The sequence below is a fragment of the Orcinus orca genome, chromosome 14 (assembly GCF_937001465.1).
Source record: "Orcinus orca chromosome 14, mOrcOrc1.1, whole genome shotgun sequence".
NCBI classification, from domain to species: Eukaryota; Metazoa; Chordata; class Mammalia; order Artiodactyla; family Delphinidae; genus Orcinus; species Orcinus orca.
In genome coordinates this window covers 36,515,502-36,534,349 of record NC_064572.1, presented here as the reverse complement: position 1 = coordinate 36,534,349, position 18,848 = coordinate 36,515,502, and the positions used below count along the sequence as shown (strand labels likewise).

Here is an 18,848-nt window from a genome sequence, read left to right as displayed (position 1 = left end):
ACAGCAGGCAAGTCACAAGACCTCTCTGAGCTTCAATTTCCTCATCCATAAATGTAGAAAATATCCTGTGTCTCACAGAGCTGGGCATTGAAGCAAAATATGGTAGAGCACCCAGAACATACTAGCAGGGGTGTGAGAGACCCTTGAGGGAGGGGCTACACATGGACCTGGGGAGCAGCTGGGGTTTCTGGGACAGCCCATTCTCCTGTTTTCCTTCGACCCCTCTGGCCACGCTCTCCCTGTCTCGGTTTTGCCTTTTACATATCCCTTGGAGTCATCCCTTTGTCTCCACTCCACTCCACAGGAAGCGGAACCTTCCTGGTTCAGCCACCATCATCCTCATCCTCACATCCCAGCAATCTGCCAACTGGCTCCTTCCATCCACACCGGCCTCCCCTGGGCAATCTGTTCTTTTGTATCTCGAGCGATCTTTGCAAAATTAGAATTTAGCCACGTTCCCGTTACTCTTAGGACAACCCTCAAGACAGGCCCTGTGTGTCTAACTGCTGCTGACTTCTGCCCCAGGGCTCTGGAACCACTGGCCTTCCTTTTAGTTCTGCTAAAAAAAATAGCCATGCTTGCTTCTACCTCAGGGCCTTTGCATAGGCTGTTCCCTTTACCTGGGCAGTCCTTCCTCCTTTTCTTCCCCTACTCAACTCTTACTTGACCTTTGGGTCTCAGGGAAGCCTTTCCCCATTCCCAAGTGGTCTTGTGGCATCCCTGAGACCGCTCTTTCATGGCCCTTATCACAGCTTGAATTTACACACACAGTCACACATACAGCTGTGATTTTTTTTTGCATGTCTTTTTTTAAAAATTGAAGTATAGTTGATTTACAATGTTGTGTTAGTTTCTGGTGTACAGCAAACAGCTGTGATTATCTGGTCGATGATTTTCTCTCCCTCTAGACCAGGCATCAGGAAACTACCCTACCATCTACTTTCATAAAGAAGGCTTTCTTGGAACTAGCCACACTTATTTGTTTACATATTGTCTATGGCTGCTTTCGTACTGCCTGCAAGGTCTAAACTATTTACGATCTGGCCCTTTACAAAGCAAGTTTGCCGATCCCTGCTCTGGACGGTACATTTCCCGAGGTGAGACCACATGTGTTTTACCCCTCAGCACAACCCAGCCCCGGCCAGATGCCTGCAAAGAGCAGGCACTAAACAGCGATATGGATGTATATGCTTCTTGGATAGGCAGCAATTTTTACCTAGTCAAAATTGTATTGACTTAAGTTATTATTAAAACTGCAGATTCCATCAGGAACAGACGTCTCTTATGAGATTCCAAGACCATTTCCTGGCAAGCAGTTCAATACAATAGCGATATCCCAACACAGGCTGGCACGTCAGGGATCTCAGAGCAGCTATTGGCTAATGAGACCTTCACCACCTTTTATGAGTGACGTGCCATCCACGTGCATGGACCGTCGTAAACACAGCAAAGCACAAACCCGTGTTCAAGCGATGGTGGGCTGTGCAGACTGATGAAAACCCATCATGAGACGTCCTTTCAACGTTTGCATTAAGCTGTTTCTGTATACACTCCAAAGAACTGATGGACGAATTCAGAGAAAACGTCTGTTTTATTGTTATACAGAGGAAATAACTGAGTTTTTTCTTTTTCAATGAATTGTTCAGGCTCCATAAAGAACGTTAACCACATCTAGACACTGCTCGGCACTGACCCGGGCAACGGTCTCACTGTCATTCCTGCCTTCCCGAGGAGATAAACTGAGGCGCAGAGGCCACACACTCAGCAAGTGACAGGGCTGGGTTGTCCAGGTCTGTTCAAGTAAAAGCTTACACAGCTTCCCCTGCTTTTAAGCAAGGTAATGAGGATGGAGGGACAGGTAAAGCTGCACCTTTAGTATGCTTAAAGCCCTCACAGACAGAATGCTGCCGGGTACCTTCCGTGGCCTCTGTTTACTATAGAGTCAGGGGGTCCCGTGCTGGGACAGAGTTGCAATGGAGAATACTACACAGAGCAGTCTTTTAGAATCCTGAATGTACTGATTCATTTTTATTTTAATTTGTGTTTTATTTTAAATAAAAAAAATCTTGAATGAATGCAGCGGAGCCTCGGGGTTAAGGATGCTGATTCTGGAGTACAGGCCTGGGCTTAAATCCCAGCTCTGCCACTTCTTAGCTGTGTGACCTGGGGAAATCTCTGCAGCTTCTCTGAGCCTCAGTTTCCTGGGCTGTAAAATGGGGATGATCACAGCACTTACACCAAGGGGTCACTGTGGTGATGGAATGAGATGATGTGCATCTCCCTTTAGCCTGTTTTTGGGGCGTGGTGTGCCCCGGGCCCCTCGCTGGCCCTGAGATGAGGGACAGGCCCTACTTGTGGGCTCAAGAGGCCAGCAGGTGAGCTGCTGCTACGCGGGGGCTCACGCCATACCTGGACCAACCGAGCTGCCAGCCAACAGGGGTGGTGACAGCCTTGGGTTTAAGTCCAGTGCCCCACCCCCACTCCCGACGATACCGTGGAGCCCCAGCCATCACCTACCGGCAGACTTCGGAGTGAACTTGTCTCGGTTTGCAGCACACACAGCCAGCAGTCTGTAGCCGAGGTCCAGGTCGAACCCTTGCTGAGCTGCCACCCGACTGACCACCTGCCAGCAAGAAGGGGAGGAAGGGCAGGGGTGAGTCACTGTCCACGCCAGGCCTCTGAATCCACAGTGGCAGATGTACCCATTTCACAGGCGAGGCGGGCAGGTTAAGGCAGGTCCCCAATGTCAGGCAGAGCTGGGACTCAAACTGCCTCGTTCAGTCACTCAGCAAACACTGATAAGCACCTCCTCCATGCCAGGCCCTGGGATCCCGGGCTCTGCCCTCAGGGGTTTCCAGGCCAGAGGTAGGCCTGACCCCAAAGCCCAGGCCCTGCCACTTTCAAATCTGGCCCCATTCTAGGAGCTGGGTGGGGGGGATGCTGTACTACCGCGTTTTGCGTGGCCCCAGGCCAGGGTCTCTGCTCCCCCAGTGCAGCTCTTCAAACTCCCCCCAAGGAAGTCTCCCACGCCTCCCACCTCTCCCCCATCCCTCACTGAGCTCCAGCAGCCACCACTGCGGGGCACTCGCTATCATCAATACTCCAAGCACAGTCCCCACCCAGCGGCATCGGTCCCTCCTGAGTCAGAATCCACACCTGGGGAGAAGCACTGATTTAGGGCTCACCGCTTCCCAGGAGCTCCAGCTCGGAGCTGCCCAACAGACAGCTTAGAATTCCCCAGATGGACACGCCTGGTGCTCCCCAGCTCTGTGCCAAGCGCCCTGCAGCCTCTCAGACCCAAGTCCCCAAACTGCAGGGCTGTCATGCTCAGCCTGGCGTCTGTCTCCAGCGCCAAGCGCTGGCTCTGCACACGGGAGGCACCTATAAGAGCGCCGGCTGTGCATTCAGACCGGAGGTCCCACCCATCCCCTTGTGAGCTCAGACGTGTGGGCTGGAAGTGGGAGAAGCCAGGGGCTGGGAGGGCTGTCAGTCCTAGGGGGTGGGGGGCAGTGAGGTACAGGACGCTCCTGGGGCCCCATGAACGGTTCCGCAGGCTCACACCTGTCCGTTCCCAGGTGTCCTGCCAGCCAGACCTGCTCCCTCCTGCCTGGCTTCCTCATTAACAGCCGCCAAATTAGGTTTCCTTATTAAGAAGAAAGGACCTTGGAAAACGGAGTCGTTTCAGGAAGCAGCTGGGGCGGCTATGGCTGACTGGGAAAGGAGTGCTCCCAGATGTGGGGCTCATTCTTCTGAGAAAGGGGAGGCTCCGTCGTCGAGCCCCTAGAGACCACCTGCTGCAGAGGCGCCCGGAGGTCCTCTGAGGGCCGAGGCTGCCACGGGTTCTGGCCCGGCCCCTGCAGCCATTAGAACAGTTCCCCATTATATGCTTTATATTTTAGGGGTTCATTACAAGGGCTCTAGAGCTACGAAGTGTGGGAAACCCACTCATCTAGGCCAGCCACCTCATTTACCATATATGGACACTTGAGGCCCAGAGAGAGTGTCCGTGTTGCACCAGAAAGGAGCCAGTGGATCCTCCCTTCCCAGAACCACCAGAGCCTCTTGCCCTGCCTCCCCACCTCCATCTCCTGGGAGCTCCCTGTGCAGGGAGGAAAAAGGACTTTCTCAGGTTAGAATGTTTGCTCAGCTTCTCCGCTGCAAACAGTATCCCCTGATGCAGAAGTCTTCTGTCTCCCCAGGCCTCTTTCCCACGGGCTCTATCTGCCCCCATCCTGCAGTTCTTATGCACCCTGCCCGCCCCCCTTGCCCGGTCCGCTACATGCACGCCACGTTCCAGAGTCACTGAGCCATCCCAGGGCTGGGTCTTCTTCAGTGTTAGTCTCACTGTCCAAGCAGAAAAACCAAGGCCCCTAATTCTTTACGGCCTGTTGAGTATTTCAGTTCTGGAGACAGACACTGTACATCGGCGAGAAGGTTCTGGAAGGGCCACTTCAGCTCAGATGTTGACTACGGTGTCCTCCCTGGCAGGAGAGCCTCGGGGTGGATGCGAGTGAGCACAGGCAGTCTGTTTGGACTTTTGCATCAGTGAGGCTGCTGTCTGTGGGCTATGTTGACACAGTGGTGCAATGAGAATGCTCGCTCCCAGGTACGAGGGCTAAGGAAATGTTTCCTTCATGAGCAGTGAGGTGCCAAATTCTCACAACAGTTCCACGAAGTGTTATTACTGTTTCTGCTTTACAGATGAGGAGACTGAGGATGAGTAACAGCCTGAGGTCACAACGCTTGTTTGTGAGAGAGCTAGGATGCAGTGCCAGGCAGTCAGGCTGCAAAGCCTGGGCTCTCTCCACGAGAGGACTTCTTTTTCAGCCCACAAAGGGTTAAGGCCATAACTCCCAACATGCATGAAGAACCCTCAGGCTCTGGGTTGAGGGCAGAAAGGCAAAGGTCCTTCTGTTTGGCCAATACTGGCTAATCCTGTTGCTCTGGTTCCAAGAAAAAGAAAGAAACTAGCTACATTGAGCAAGAGAGGCCTGGTACTGGTTCTAAGGGCTCTCCTGCAGGCCTGGAAGTATCTGTCACCAAGTGCCCTGAGCCCAGTGTTCAGAAGGGTCATTGGTTCCAACAGTCTCCTTTTACCAAGACAGAGAGGGTAGGGCCTGGCTGAAGGTCACACAGCACAGGTGTGGCAGAGCAGGCTAAGCTGGCCCCTGTGATTCTAGAGTACCTGGTGCAGCCCCTGGCTTCCCCTGGCCCAGTCTAAGGACCCCCGGAAAGTCCGGTGAGGTGAGTCTGACTGACTGTTGTGGGGAGGGCAGGCTCAGCTGAGCAGCCTCCTGTCATGTTTCAGAGAGGCCTTCTCCCACCCCAATGGGCGTAAAGACCCCTCAGTGAAGACCTCTCCCCAACAAAGGCCTGCGGTGAGCGGCCGCAGAGCTGCTGCCCTCTGCTGGCTGCCTGGGTCCAGCCAGCTCGGCTCGGCCCAGCCCTCGAGGTGCTCCTAAGGCTGACCGGTGGAGCCTGGCTGTCTGAGACCTAGACCCTGTGGCCCTATAGGTCAGGGAGTCCAGCCCCTCATGCCACAGAGAGGGAAACTGAAGTCCAGAGGCGAGAGAGGGGGCATATTCAAAGGCATGTGACAGTTTCGTTAGTCCCATAAAGGGATGTGTTGTCTTGAAGAACAGTGAGCCTCCTGGCCATGAAGCAGGACAGGCTGTCTGGGAAATGCTAAAGAAGGGGTTTCTGCTCCCAGCTGGTGGCTGGACTCTGACTTTCTATGAGGCAGTCAGGGGAACTGGCCTGTGCTCCAATCCTGCTCCATCCTATACTGTGCAACCTAAGGCAAGTTACTTAACCTCTCTGAGCCTCAGGTTCCTCTTCTGTAAAGGTACAAGGATGTCTCTCATTTCCAAGGTTGTGTGTGATGGGCTCTGCCAGTTCCATGTGTCCCAGTTCTGTCTCATGGCTATACCCTAAGCCCCTCAGGGCAGAGCCCTCATTTCCTACTTTGCTACCATTCTCAGTACTGGGGTGGACAGGTATTTGTGGCCACTGCTGCTGCTGCTTTGGAGTCAGGCATGAGACAGAGTTCTGGATCTGACAATTATTCGTTGTTGTATCTCACCCAGGTGATTTAACCTCTCTGGGCCTCAGTTTCCTCATCTGTGGAATGGGTACAAAATCTCCTTCTTGCAAGGATGACAGCCAGGACCAGGCACACAGCTCAGTGAATGCTGTCTGTGACCATACACCCATGGCTTCAGCAGTGAACACTCTGAGGCTGTGGGGAATTCCTCCCTGGAGAGACGGGGAGGGCACTGCTGCTGTGCTAACTGGTTTCTGTCTCCCTTTCCCACCTCCTCTCGTACCCGTCTCCCCTCTCCTATGCTCTGGCCGCCTCAGCCTTCTTTCTGTTCCTCGAGCAGATCAAGCATGTTCCACCTCAGGGGAGGAAGGAAGAGCAAGTTCAGAGAGGCCTGACTTTGAGGCGGACCCCCAGAGAGGGGGCTCAGCCCTGCAGCTAAGGGAGGGGCCAGGGAAGAACCTGGTCCTGAAGAGTAAGTAGTGCCCGTGCTGATGCCCCTCGGGAGGGGCCGTGGGGCTCCTGCACTTCTGCATCCTGGCGTCAGAGGGCATGAAGGAGAGAGTGGGGCAGGGGGCTGCCAGCGTCCCAATGCTCTTCATCCCAGGGCCTGGCCCTGGTGTGGCAAAAATGTGTCCATTTACTGCCCAAGGCTAAGTGGTTTTTAATTTATATCCTCCAAGTAAGCCGGATCCAGAGGAATCTGTTTCCAGAGGTCACCCAGGGGATGACAGCAACCTGGAGGGCTCAGGCTGCCCCTGAACGGGAAGCGGTGCGAGTGCGTGCGTGCGTGCGTGTGTGCGTGCGTGTGCGTGTGTGTGTGCGTGTGTGTCGCTGTGGAGCGGGATGGGGGGGTACTCGGCAGCCTCGCCCTACCTAGGCCCCTTGGGATCTCTCACCTGTCCTATCTCATCCCTCCCCATGGGGCAGGGCTGGGGCTGAGGATGCCCAGGGGGATAGGAGGACTGGAGCAAGCAGGGCCCTGGGGCTCCTGGGGGGGTCAGTGGTACCAGCCTGGGACTGCAGCAAGCTGTTTGTAAAATAGCATTGATAAGCCTTTCCCTGACCCCTTGCAGTGTCTTCATAAGGATGCAAGGAGACAGTGCCGGGAAAATGCTGTGGGCACCAAGGGTGTCTTCTATGACCCCCTCCGCCCCCCAACCTTTCTTGCTGCTGGTTCTATTGTGCTCCAAGTGACAGTCAGACTCAGGTCTCTATGGCTGTGACCAGTGGGCCAAAGTCCCCTTTCTGGCTAAGCGGCAGGTCGGGGGTTCAGGTGGGGGTCAGAGCTGGCCATTCAACCAAGTGTATGCCTTAAACTGGGGTGCAGAGCTGGCACTGGGCTTTTGTCTACACAGTTTCCTGTGGTCTCATCCCCTGCCAATCATATCCTACAGTTTTCCTTGGGCTCCCTCCTCCAGGAAGACCTCCAGAATCCCTCCATCCTACCCTCCAAGGATGTTCCCCTTCAGAGCTCACACAAATCACATCCCATCCCTCACCTGCTTAAGACCCTTCAAGGGCTCCCCATTGCCCTTCAAATCATCTCCAAACTCTTCTCACTTAGCTTGCAGGCTCTTTGTTAGTTGGTTTCTGCTTCCCCCTTTGACCTCATCTTGTACCCCTCTCCCTCTCCTGTGCTCCAGACATCTGAGACTTCTGTCTGTTCCTTGAACAGATCAAGCCTCGGGGCCTTTGCACTGGCAGTTCCCTCTGCCTGGAGCACCCTTCTCTCTCATCTTCCCCTGGCTGACTCCTTTTCGCTCTTCAGGTCTCAGCTGGAGGTCACGTCCACCAAGACTTTTCCTGACCACCACCCCGCCCCCTCTTCCAGGGCACTGGGTTCCATCCTTACATACTCCTTATGTGTTTAGCGTCTGCCTCCCCATTGGAAGGTAAGCTGTTTGAGAGAGGCCCATTGTGCTCACTGCACACCCCTCGGGGGGCCCCTGTGCAGGACCTGCCCACAGCAGGGACTTGGTGAATGTTTGTTGAATGAATAGATGAATGACAGGGCTGGGGCAGGGCCAGTTTCTAGTCATCTCCTGTCCACCTGCCCAGCCAGCCTGGCCAGGGCCATTGTTGGATTCAGCCTCAGGTCCCCACCTCCTAGGCAGAGGCAGGCTCGGGATGGGGTGCTGGGGGAGCCTGGCAGCCCCCCCTCCCCCTTCACTTACGGCTACCAGCAGCTGGGATAGGAGTAACATCTGTCTCTGCCCGCAGGGCTTAGCCTGACTCAGGATCCCCACAAAGAGGATTAAGGGAGCTGGGTGAGGGAGGGGGAGCTCAGGGGGCTGGAGAATAAGGAGGGCTGGGCAGTGCAGGCTGCCGCCTGCTTTGGCCCTGTGGCCCTGAGGGAGCCAGATGGTGTCAGCTTCAGACAAATGGAGGAGCCCGGGGAGGGTCTTGGCTGCGTCCCTGCTTCGCATCCCTAATGGCCAGAAATATCCCCTCTAGAGGCAGACGGGTCTTGACTTGAATCCCAGGTCCACTTCTAAGTGGCTGTGTGAACTTGGGAAGTCAGTCACAACATCTCAGTTTCCTTCTCTATGAAATGGGGAAGAAGACAGGACCAGACTTCTCTGAGGACACAGTGAGAGGGCGTATCCAGCGGGCCAAGCTCAGTGTCAGGCACAGGAGAGGTGTTCTGTAGTGATGGCCTTTCACCTCTCTCTTGTCCTGGAGGTTTTCAGAAAACACGGTGCCCTTGAATTTTACTTATTGTTCCCGCCTAACCAGGCATAAGTCTTGGCCTCTCCTCTCCAAGCCTTGGGGTAGCTGGGCTCCCCAGTAATGTGTTTAGCCACATTCCCTTTAAAGCTGACTCAGGACCCTCTGAGCAGCTGTCCTCACTGGCCGCAGAAGTGCCTTCACCCTTATGGATATAGGCCACGTGGCTGGGGACAAGCATAAGCTTTGAGCTCCTTCCACGTGGCTGTCAGCCAGCAAGCTCCGAAGCTTGGCAAATGATACCGCTAGCTCTGGCCTGGCCTCTGCCCAGCTTGTATCCTAGACCTTTACCAAGCTGAGTTAATCTCAGTTCCCTGGGTTCTGTTGCACATCTGGGCCTTGGTGTGTGCCATTCCATGTGCCTAGAATGCTCTCACTATCCTCAGCTGCTTGTGCAGATGTATCAAACTCCTGCAGATGTAGAAGTGGCTCCTTTTCTCAGTTTTCTGCAACCTGCCCACCACCCAGGCCGATAACCCTTCCCTTCTCTATGCTGCCTCCATTTTGTACACAATTTTCTCAACCGTCTCTTTCCACATCTGTCTCCCCCCTAAAGAGGGAATCAGGCTTGGCAAGGTCTCACTCATCTTCAGTTTCCCAGGACTTAGCAGAGGGGATTGTACGTGATAAACGAGGGATCAATCAGTGTTCATCTGGATGGATGGATGGATGTAATAGGAGCTCAATAAACGCTTACATGAATGGATAGATGGCCGGCTGACTATAAAAAGAGCTCAAAAGATGTTTACCTAAGTGAATGAATGAATGACTGGATAAAAGGAGGGCTGAAAACCCTTCAAGGGTCTCTCTGCTTTACTTTTGATGGAACATTTACTCCCATCAGACTTGGAACTCTTCAAAGTAGGATCTGTGTCTTTCTCACCAATTGTCAAGAACCCATGTAATCCCGAGGACTCTGTCTCCCCATCAGACCAGGTTCCCTGCGGGTGTATGTGTGTCGGGTACACACAGAAGGGCCCTCCCCTCCAGCAGCAGCCTGGACAGGCGCACTAGTCCCTAGCCATCCTCCCTGGGTGCAGGCACAGGCGGGGCGAGTACAGACTCACCGTCAAACAGCCCATCAGGCTCTGCTCAAAGGGCCGCTGGAAGGCTCGCGGGTCTCCGCACCAGTCCAGCAGCTCCGTGGCAGCATTGTGGAAGTTGGCAGGGTTCTGTAAGTGCTGTGGGAGAGGGAAAGGAGAGGCAGCATGAGGCTCCAGGAGTGAGGCCAGCACACGTTAGTGTGGGAGTCTGGGGCCGCAAAGACCCCAGGCATCCCTGGGGAGGAGACACACAGAAAGGGGCAGGCCAGGAGTAATGGGTTTTCTCAAACTCCTTCTCATCCACCTTCCCTCTGCATCTCCAACCCCAGCCCAGTTCCTGGTGGCATGGGGATTCGCGGCCCCATCGCAAAGATAGAAGAACCAGGGTTTAGAAAAGGGCACTAATATTAGATACTAAAATGTCTTCTGGATGCTGGCAGTGGGGTAGGAAACCCTGTGGGCTTCAGGAGGGTGGCATGTGGCTCCCATCCTTGGGGCTGCTGGCTCTCCCCGAGTCAGGACAGACTGGCCCTGGAGATTCCTTCTTGATGAGCACCCACCCCCACCCCTGCCCCAGTAACCAGCACCACCATGCTGCCTGCTCCGGCTTCAGCAAGCCCTGCTATAGCCAGACAGTCAGAGCAGGGGCGTCAGAAAGAGGCCTCCAGGCCACGCCCAGCCGGGAAGGTACGCTCAAGCACACTGTGCCCAGGTTACTGTCACACCGTGGTCAGGTGTATGTGGCTTAGCCACCCCTGTTCCCCAAACCCAGATTTCCTGGGCTCAGTCTGGCTCAGCTCGGGGGTGCAGGCCCCGCCCAGTTACGGGGTCTGAGTTAACGGAGAATGAATTGTGGTGCCAGGGCGTCTAGATCCTGCTTCAGAGCCAGGCCACGGGGCTGACAGGGGTGGAGGGTGGCTTCCATGGCTACCCCTTCCTTCCTTAACACTTAGCCGTGTCTTCCCAGGCCAGGCCGAACTAGGCACTGAGTCCAGGGTCATGAAGCAGGTTGGGGCTGAGCTGGGACTCCAGGGCTGGGTGCGACTGCCTGTGGGTCCTCCATCAGGACACCTAGAAAGTATCCACAGGGGTTGGAGTGTAAGCCAGCTGCAAAGGGGATGCTGGTACCTTCTGGGATCTCTGTGTCCTCGGTGCTGGGAGAGACTGGGAACAGCAGCTGTCCCCAGGGCAGTGGCTCTCTCCCAACTTGCAGTGAGAGTCTGCCTCAGAGCCAAGGCAGGGAGGGGTCTTAGGAGCTGCCAGGTCTCAGAATTGGGAGGCGAGCCGAATGTGCTGGGGGAGCCCCTGTGGGGCTGGTGCCCTGGAGTCACACTGCCTTCATCCACAACTATCTACTGACCTAGGGCAACCCCTCCCCTCTCTGAGCCTCAGTCACCCCATCTGTAAAATGGGGATGGCAGATCACGGCCTGGTGGTGGGAATTTTTGTCTTGCTTAGGGTTTCATCACTGCTATTACGATGTGGTTTGTGAAAGGCAAGATTTAAAAGCGGATGGAGGAAAGTGAAATGAATTGGAGTATCCTCCCTCTGTGGGAGCAAAGGGAGAGGGAGAGATGAAAGAAAGAAAGAGGGCAAGCATGCAGCGACACAGCCCTCCGTTAGGGGGCCACGGTGAGGATTAACCACGATGAGGCTTATATGGCCCCTGGCAGAGCGCCTGGCGCGTGGGATGCTCCCACGTGCGGCTGCCCTTGGCCCCGACTCTGTCTCCCAAAGGCTCCACTGTGCACTCGGCAGCTCCCGCCCTAGCCCCACACACAGCTCTTTCTGCAAAGACAGAGCTCCCTGCGTGTGATCTTCCTGCAGAAGACAGGAGGACGTCCACGGCCAGAAGCAGACCCTTTGAGAGGGCAGCACGGGCCCTCGCCTCTGCCGCCTGTGCCCTCCCTAAAACCTGCCCCCTCCAAGGCCACGGGTGGCATCTGGTCTCCACGTGGAAAGCCATGCAAATCGGTTAATTCCCTGCCTAGCAGTCTCCCTCTGCTAACTGACTTATTCCGTTTATTTCCATGATGTCACACCCAATTAGCAGGGTCAGCAACCACCTCCTGGTGCTCTCAGAGTTGCCCGCCTACAGCACTCCCACTCTAGGCACACCTCTGTGGGGCTCTGGGCTCCCAGTCTCATGCGCCCAGTTTTGTTCTGGCCCCCAAGCACCCAGCCTCCCATCTCAGTCCAGCCCACCGCTGAGCTTCTCCACTCTCAACCTAGCCAGTTCACGTGGCCTTCAGCTTGGGCTATGGGTAGTGACTCATGGGCACAACTCATTGGTAGAAAGGACGTCAGGCACCCCATTCAGTAGCTATTGCTCTGTGGCTCTGTGGCCTTGGCCAAACCTCCTGCCCTCTCTGTGCTTTTGTCATCTGTTTAGACTGCAAGGTGGCTACGTGATGCAGTGAAATGAACAGGATAGACCTGGACCAAACCCCATCTCGGCCACTGAGTCACACAGCCTGGGTGTGTTCCTGAGCTCCAGATCTCTCATCTGCAAAAGGGGGTGGGGACAGCTTGCAGTGCTGCTGCAAAGTTTAGAACCAACATACGTCATGACATCCCCATTACAGAGTAGGTGTCAGGTAAAGACTGCTATTGCTTGATATGCTAGGACCTCTGTACAGTTTCTTGTTTCTCCTGCAAGCTCCTTGAGAGCAGAATTGGGGCCCCATTCACCTCCAGAACCCCCAAAACTGGCACGAGGCCAAGCCCATGCATTAATGGCTAGTGAGCAGCTAGCTGGCCAAAGGATGGTCCATCTGCAGAGCTGGCCAGCAATCCGGCAGCTTCAGAACGGGTCCCCAGTGGAGGGACCAGGGCTGGGTGGGCTGAGCTTGGTTACCCTTTGCTGATATGGGGATGGGAGCACAGATCTGAATCACAGGCAGAGGCCTCCCTGGCTGTGGCTGTTACTGGATACTAATACCCCGTCCCTCCCCAGGAAGCCTGCCCATCTCTACAATTTCTCAGAAGATCCTTCTGGGCTATATCCACTGGCCACTGAGTCTGTTGGAGCAGGAGTTGGGGACACCAATGCCCAGATTAGGGACTGGCTACCCAGACCAAGTGATGAATGCATTTTATCAGTCCATCTGTGAATGAAATCATCTATCCATCCATCTACCCATCCATCCATCCAACCAAAAATCAATCAATTCATCCATGCATCTATCTACTTGCCCACCAACCCATTCATCCATTTACGACTTTATCCATCACTCATCCATCCATTCATCTACCTACCTATCTTCCTACCCATCCAGAACTTATCCAACCACCCACTCATCCATTCATTCATCTATCCATCATCTATATCCACCTACCATCCGCTCACCTAACTGCCTTTCCATTTGTCCATCCATCCACCCATCCATTCATTCCCTTAGCTATCGATCTGTCAGTCCACCCCTCTCTCATTCTTCCCCAACATATCTGGGCCCCACCCTGGCCTGGACTCTGCTGACTTACAGAGGAATACGGCACATCCCCTGCCCCTGAGGAACTCAGCCTGGTGGGAGACCTGATGTATACCTTGCAGGGCTTGTATCTTAAGGGAGAAAGAGCAGGATGGGTGAGGTAACTGGGTGCCCAGGAAGCACCAGGGCTCAGAAATGGGAAGTGCAGATACTCAAAAGGGCACCTGGGGTTTGGGGAGGTTGCTGTGCAGGAATTAGCTGATTTGCATGGCTTTGCACGTGTAGCCCAGATAAGCCCGTGGGGACAGGAGTAGGTCATGTTGTAGAGGGGGCACTGGTTCTCCCTGTACCTGAGGCTGAGAAAGGAGAAAGGCAGCTGAGACAGAGGCCTGGAGGGAAGATGGATAGCCGGGTGCTCGGGGGCTGGCGCGTGCCAGTAGTGGCTAGAACCAGGGGTGGGTGGACAGGGAAGGCTGCGCCGTAGAAGTCAGGCAGGACCGAGAGTCGGAGGCTGTGAGGCCCCTGATGGGAGCCACAGCTCCACCAGCCAGAGGTAGGCACAGCCAACACGCATCATCCTCAGGGCACGCAGACCTTTCTCTTCTAATTAGGATACGGGACAGCTGAGAATCAACAGTCTTCAGCCAGCCGCGGTCGCCCTCTGGGGCAGCTGAGGAGCAGACATCAGTGCTGAGCTGTGTCTGCCTGGAAGTGCGGGAGTGGGCGTGGAGGACACAGGGAGCTCTGGAGAGCCCAGGGTGGGGGGGCATCTGGACAGCCTGCTCACCCTCACAGGTGTGCCACTCTCTGGCCCAAATGCAGAGCTGTGTGTGTGTGTGTCTGTGTGTGTGTGTGCAGGGCAGGCCGGGGGAGGGCAGTGGAGGTGATCCCTGGCTTTTCAACAGCTCTGGGACCCAATGGCTGGGTGTGCATCACGACGCCCGTTTACAGACGACGGGAGATGAAGCGGTGACTTAATCAAGGTCAGGAAACCAGTGAGTGGTGGAAAGGGGGCTCAGGCTCGCTGACTGGTAAATCTGAGTCCTGTGAGGATGCTCCTGGGTGGGCTTCTGCCCCCGCTGGATCCCTGGGAGGCCCAGGGACTAAAGGGCACCCTGATTCCTGCAGGGAATCAGACGCAGAGAGAAAAGACAAGTTGTGAGCAGGTTTGAGGGGGAGCTGTTTGCCCAGCACACAGAGGGCTCTGGCATAGGGGCTTGACTGTATTATTGGGGGTGGAGCCATTGACAGCTGATCCCTCATGGGCGGAAGAAACTGGGTCAAAGGCAGAGCTGGGAGAGAGTCCCGCAGAGCCTAGAGGCGGAGGAGAAGGAGGGAAGGGCAGAGGAGGAGCCCATCGTCTGGTTTCTATTCTGTGACGGGGAACAGAGGCGTAATTGGCGTTTGGGAGAGCTGCTCTGTGGAGTTCAATCTGTAACAAGTCTGCTTCAATTTCCTCTCCTCAGACCCGGCCCAGGCTTCTGAGATTGCTCTGCGTGATGCTAATGGGACGGCACACATCCCTCATTCCTGCTGACTAGCCTCAGCTCCACTGGGCCCTGGTGTTCAGCGGGGAGGGGGCATGCTGGGTGGGGGTGGGACTGTGAGCTCTGCCCCTGCCTCCCCCCGGGGTCCTGAGGCCAGAGGGCTATGCTGGCTACCCGAGCTGCCAGCTAAGCCCGCCTAAGCCAGGGGCCTCGCCACAGCTGTCCCCTCCCTGTCACTGCAACACTGAGGACAAGAGCCCCTGCCACAGTGAGCTGATCACCTGCCACGTGCCAGCCTGGGCTATGTGCTCTGCCCACAATGTCCTCAGAGCATCCTACGAGGTCGGCCTTATTGGACCCACTTCACGGGGGAAACTGAGGCTCAGAGAAACAGAGGGACAGGCCTGAGATTATACCGTGGGTGGGTATGTGGAGGAGTGAGGATTTGGGCTCAGGTCGGTTTGATGGCAAAGCCTCTGCCCCTTCCGCCGTATCTGCCCCTTCCTGGAGTAAAACAACACCGGAGCCTGTGCAGGGACACTGCTGCCCTGGGCTGCAGGGAAGCTGAGCCCAGAGGGTGGCCGCATCACTCCTGGTCACCACTGGGGGGCATCTGCCTGCCCAAGCGTAACCAGGCTTCTTAAAGCGGGGACCTCTGAGCCCACCGTGAGCAATCCGGACAGGGTACTTGGCAGGCGAAGCGCGTCTTAAGCTTGGTGTGAGCACAGGCGGGGGGGGGGGAACTTGTACCCTCTGGGACGAGGCCCTCCTGGCACCTGTGGGGCAGGACTGTGTGACTTCGGGTGACTCCCTTCCCTCTTCTGGGCGTTGGTTTCCTTTTCTATTTCTTCACAGAGAACCCCTGGAGCAGAGAAGTGGGGAGCCTGGGTCTGGGAAGGAGATTAGGCACTCCACCTGATCCTCAAAACAGCCCAGAGTGCACAGCAGAGCTCAGAAAGGGCACGACACTGGCCCAAAGTCATACAGCTGGGAAGGGAAGGGAAGGGACAGGAGAGAGCCGGCCTTTGAACCCAGGTGAGTGAGTCCAGTGTGAGGCTGGTCCGTGCCAGCCACATCCTCACGAGGTGGGCAGCTGGGGAGACTTAGGCAGTCGGCCTTGCCCACTGTCACCTCCACCCAGCACCTCGGGTGCTCAGCTATACAGCGCAGAGCCTCCCCATGCTCTGCCCGCCTCGCCTGCCCTGCCCTCGCCGGCGGGCCTGGCTAGCAGAGGCGGAGGAGCAAGCCCGGCCCACACACCCACCTGCTTAATGCACTGCAGTCGGTCATTGGTCTGCTGGATGTGCCTGTCCATAGAATTCATTCTGGCCGTTTCACTGGATTCTACCCGAGAGCCATGAACGTTGTCCAGCCTGTGAAGACAGAGGAGAGTGGGTGTCACTGGGGTTGTGCCAGGCCCGCCGGCCTCATCGCCACCCTCCTGCCCTGACACAGGTGTGCTGGCCTCAGTGGCTCCCAGCGGGTTCCAGGGCCCTTCGTGAGCTGTGGTGGCCTCTGCCCCGGGCAGCCCCGCGCTGGAAGGAGGAACTGCGGCCATGGCCAGCCAGCGCTTCTCCACGCTCAGCCCTGGGGGAACCCCATCTGGGCTGAGGGCAGGAGGTGCTCCTGGGTGTTCTCTGTGGGTGGCTCATGTGGGCACTGGGCAGGCGTGTCCACCACGCATTTCTACACACATGTGCGTGTTGGGCGGCGGTGGTGGGGACGACGGCTCCATCCGCAGGTTCCCGGCACAGGGCTTACCCACTCGATGTGGCTGTGTGTGTGTGTGTGTGCGCGTGTGTGTGCACAGGGATCTTTCCACACGACAACCTTGACTGCACGTGTGGTCTAAGTGCAGCAGCCCCGTCATAGGTGCCCTCCCCGAATCCCCCACGTCTTAGAGTTTGCAAACCACAATTCCATGTTTCCCCTTTGTCCTCCCGGAAAAGAAGGAGGGCAGCCCTCAGCACCGCCCCCCTTTTCCAGATAAGGAGACCGAGGCTCAGAGAGAGGAAGGGAGTTCCCCGGGGTGGCACAGGGAGCCTGCGTCAGAGCTCGAACGAGGCCCCGGGGCTCTGCCTGCCAGTTCATGGCCGAGTGGTTGGGGGACACAGCTGTCGCACTCAGGAGGCTCACTCTTCCTGAATGGCGCGGGGCCTGGGGCACATGAGCACGCATGTGAGGAGGCCCCTGGAGCCCCCAGGCCTCTCCAGGGAGGCCTCGACCGCAAAGGCAGAGACGGAGATAACGATGGAGGAGGAGAGGCAGCGAGACAGAGAGAGAAGAGAGAGGTTTCCCCTCTGGTCCCCCCACTGCTCACGGGTCCAGGTCCTCTGGCCAAAGCCTAAGTCTGCTCGTCACTGGCCGTTTGCCCTCCGAGAAGCCAGGCTGTAGACACGTGGGTCAGACACAGGGTGCTCAACAGAGGCCCCCAGCACCTGGCCTTCTCTGCTATCCCGAAACGCCGCCCCCTGAAGGCCCCTCATCTCTGTCCACGTCACCAGGTCCCATCTACCAAGTACGTTCTGTAGGCTGGGCCCTTGCACTCTCTTCTTGACTCCTCACGCCTGCTCTGTAAGACTAGAAGCAGCTCCATTTTACAGATGAGGAGACTGAGGTCTGAAATCTGCCAAGTCCCATGGCTAGTGGAAGCTTGGACCGTGTCTGTCTGCCTGTCTGCTCCCATGCCCTGGCTCTCTGCCCCCAGCATGGGCGCCCTGGTTGGGGGAACTGACACCATGCCTGGCCGCAGCCTCGCGAAGAATGCCCTGCTCCTCTTCCAAGGAGCTCTTCCCTACGCAGCTCCTTTAAAGCACGTCTTATCGTTCCATTTGTGCTTGAAAAGGCAACTCATTTGCGTGGTTCAAAAATCCCGGGTGTCCGGTGAAGTGCTGGCCTTGTTCAGCCCCCAGGGGCCTGCCCCCAGGGGCCTTTCCGGAGAGAACCAGTGTCATCTGTCTCCTTCTGAGGGACTCATCTTAGAGAAGCAAATATCTATGTGTACTATCCCCTGCCACTCCTTAAAAAAAACCCATAAAACGATAGCATTCTTTTTTTTTTGCGGTACGCTGGCCTCTCACTGTCATGGCCCCTCCCGTTGCGGAGCACAGGCTCTGGATGCGCAGGCTCAGCGGCCACGGCTCACGGGCCCAGCCGCTCCGCGGCATGTGGGATCTTCCCGGACCGGGGCACGAACCCGTGTCCCCTGCATCGGCAGGCGGACTCCCAACCCCTGCGCCACCAGGGAAGCCCAAGCGATAGCATTCTGTACACACTATCTGGACCTTGCTTTTTTCCTCTTAATAACATCTCAAAGTTTATTCCACATCAAGACATAAAGAGCCTTTTCATTTCTTAGTGGCTGCACAGTATTCCCAGGCACCCATGAATCATTTATCCAACTGCCATCTGAATGTCCACCCGTGCCAGGTGCTGTCCTAAGGCCCGAGGTCCTAGAAAAGGCCCTTCTGCTCCAGGGGCTCACTCCTGCCCAAGTGACGAGGCCTGAGCTGTCCCCAGATTTTATTATTGCAAACAGTGTTGAAGGATCGCCTTTTATATCAGCCACGTCATTATGTGTGAATTAATCTAGAGAACACACTCTTGGAAGTGGAGTTTCTGGGTCATTTAGGCATTTGTACTTTGATAAATGCTTGTGGATTCACCTTATCTTGGAGCTTTCCAGCAAAAAGGTAAAAATGGGAGTAGCATCCCCACATTGACTTCTCCTACCCTCACCCCACCAGCATCCCTGCATTCACACCACTATCACACATTTACATACCCAGATATCCAACTTCTCCGTTACTTATCCATTTAAATGCCCGTCTGTCCATCCATCCACCCACCCACCCAAACATCTTCAGCTTCCCCTTGCCCATCTGCCATGCATGCATGCTTCCAACTCACCTAGTAAACACTTATCAATATCTATACTGTGCTAGCTCTACGGGGCATGAGAGATGGAAACGAAATCAGTTTCTTGGGTCCGTGGAACTCTTGGTGTAACCCCCTATCCACTCCATGTCACCTATTAGGTGACTGTTGAATTCCTCTTATAAATTAGGTGCTGGTCCAGGCACTAGGCAAAGACACTGGTACTATATCCCCACTTTAC

General features: G+C 55.8%; 1 protein-coding gene across 9 annotated transcripts in view; it reads right to left on the bottom strand.

Annotated features, from left to right (window-relative positions):
* ZMIZ1 (zinc finger MIZ-type containing 1) overlaps positions 1–18,848 on the bottom strand; it is a 230,753-nt gene that overhangs the window by 90,696 nt on the left and 121,209 nt on the right. For all 9 annotated transcript variants that reach the window (XM_033434003.2, XM_033434005.2, XM_033434004.2 and 6 more), the window contains 3 exons: positions 15,996–16,104; positions 9,838–9,951; positions 2,518–2,623 (listed from right to left, as the gene is read on the bottom strand). In XM_033434003.2, the coding sequence (XP_033289894.1) occupies positions 2,518–2,623; positions 9,838–9,951; positions 15,996–16,055 (280 nt within the window). In that variant the 5' untranslated portion in view covers positions 16,056–16,104. The remainder of the gene's footprint in view (positions 1–2,517; positions 2,624–9,837; positions 9,952–15,995; positions 16,105–18,848) is intronic.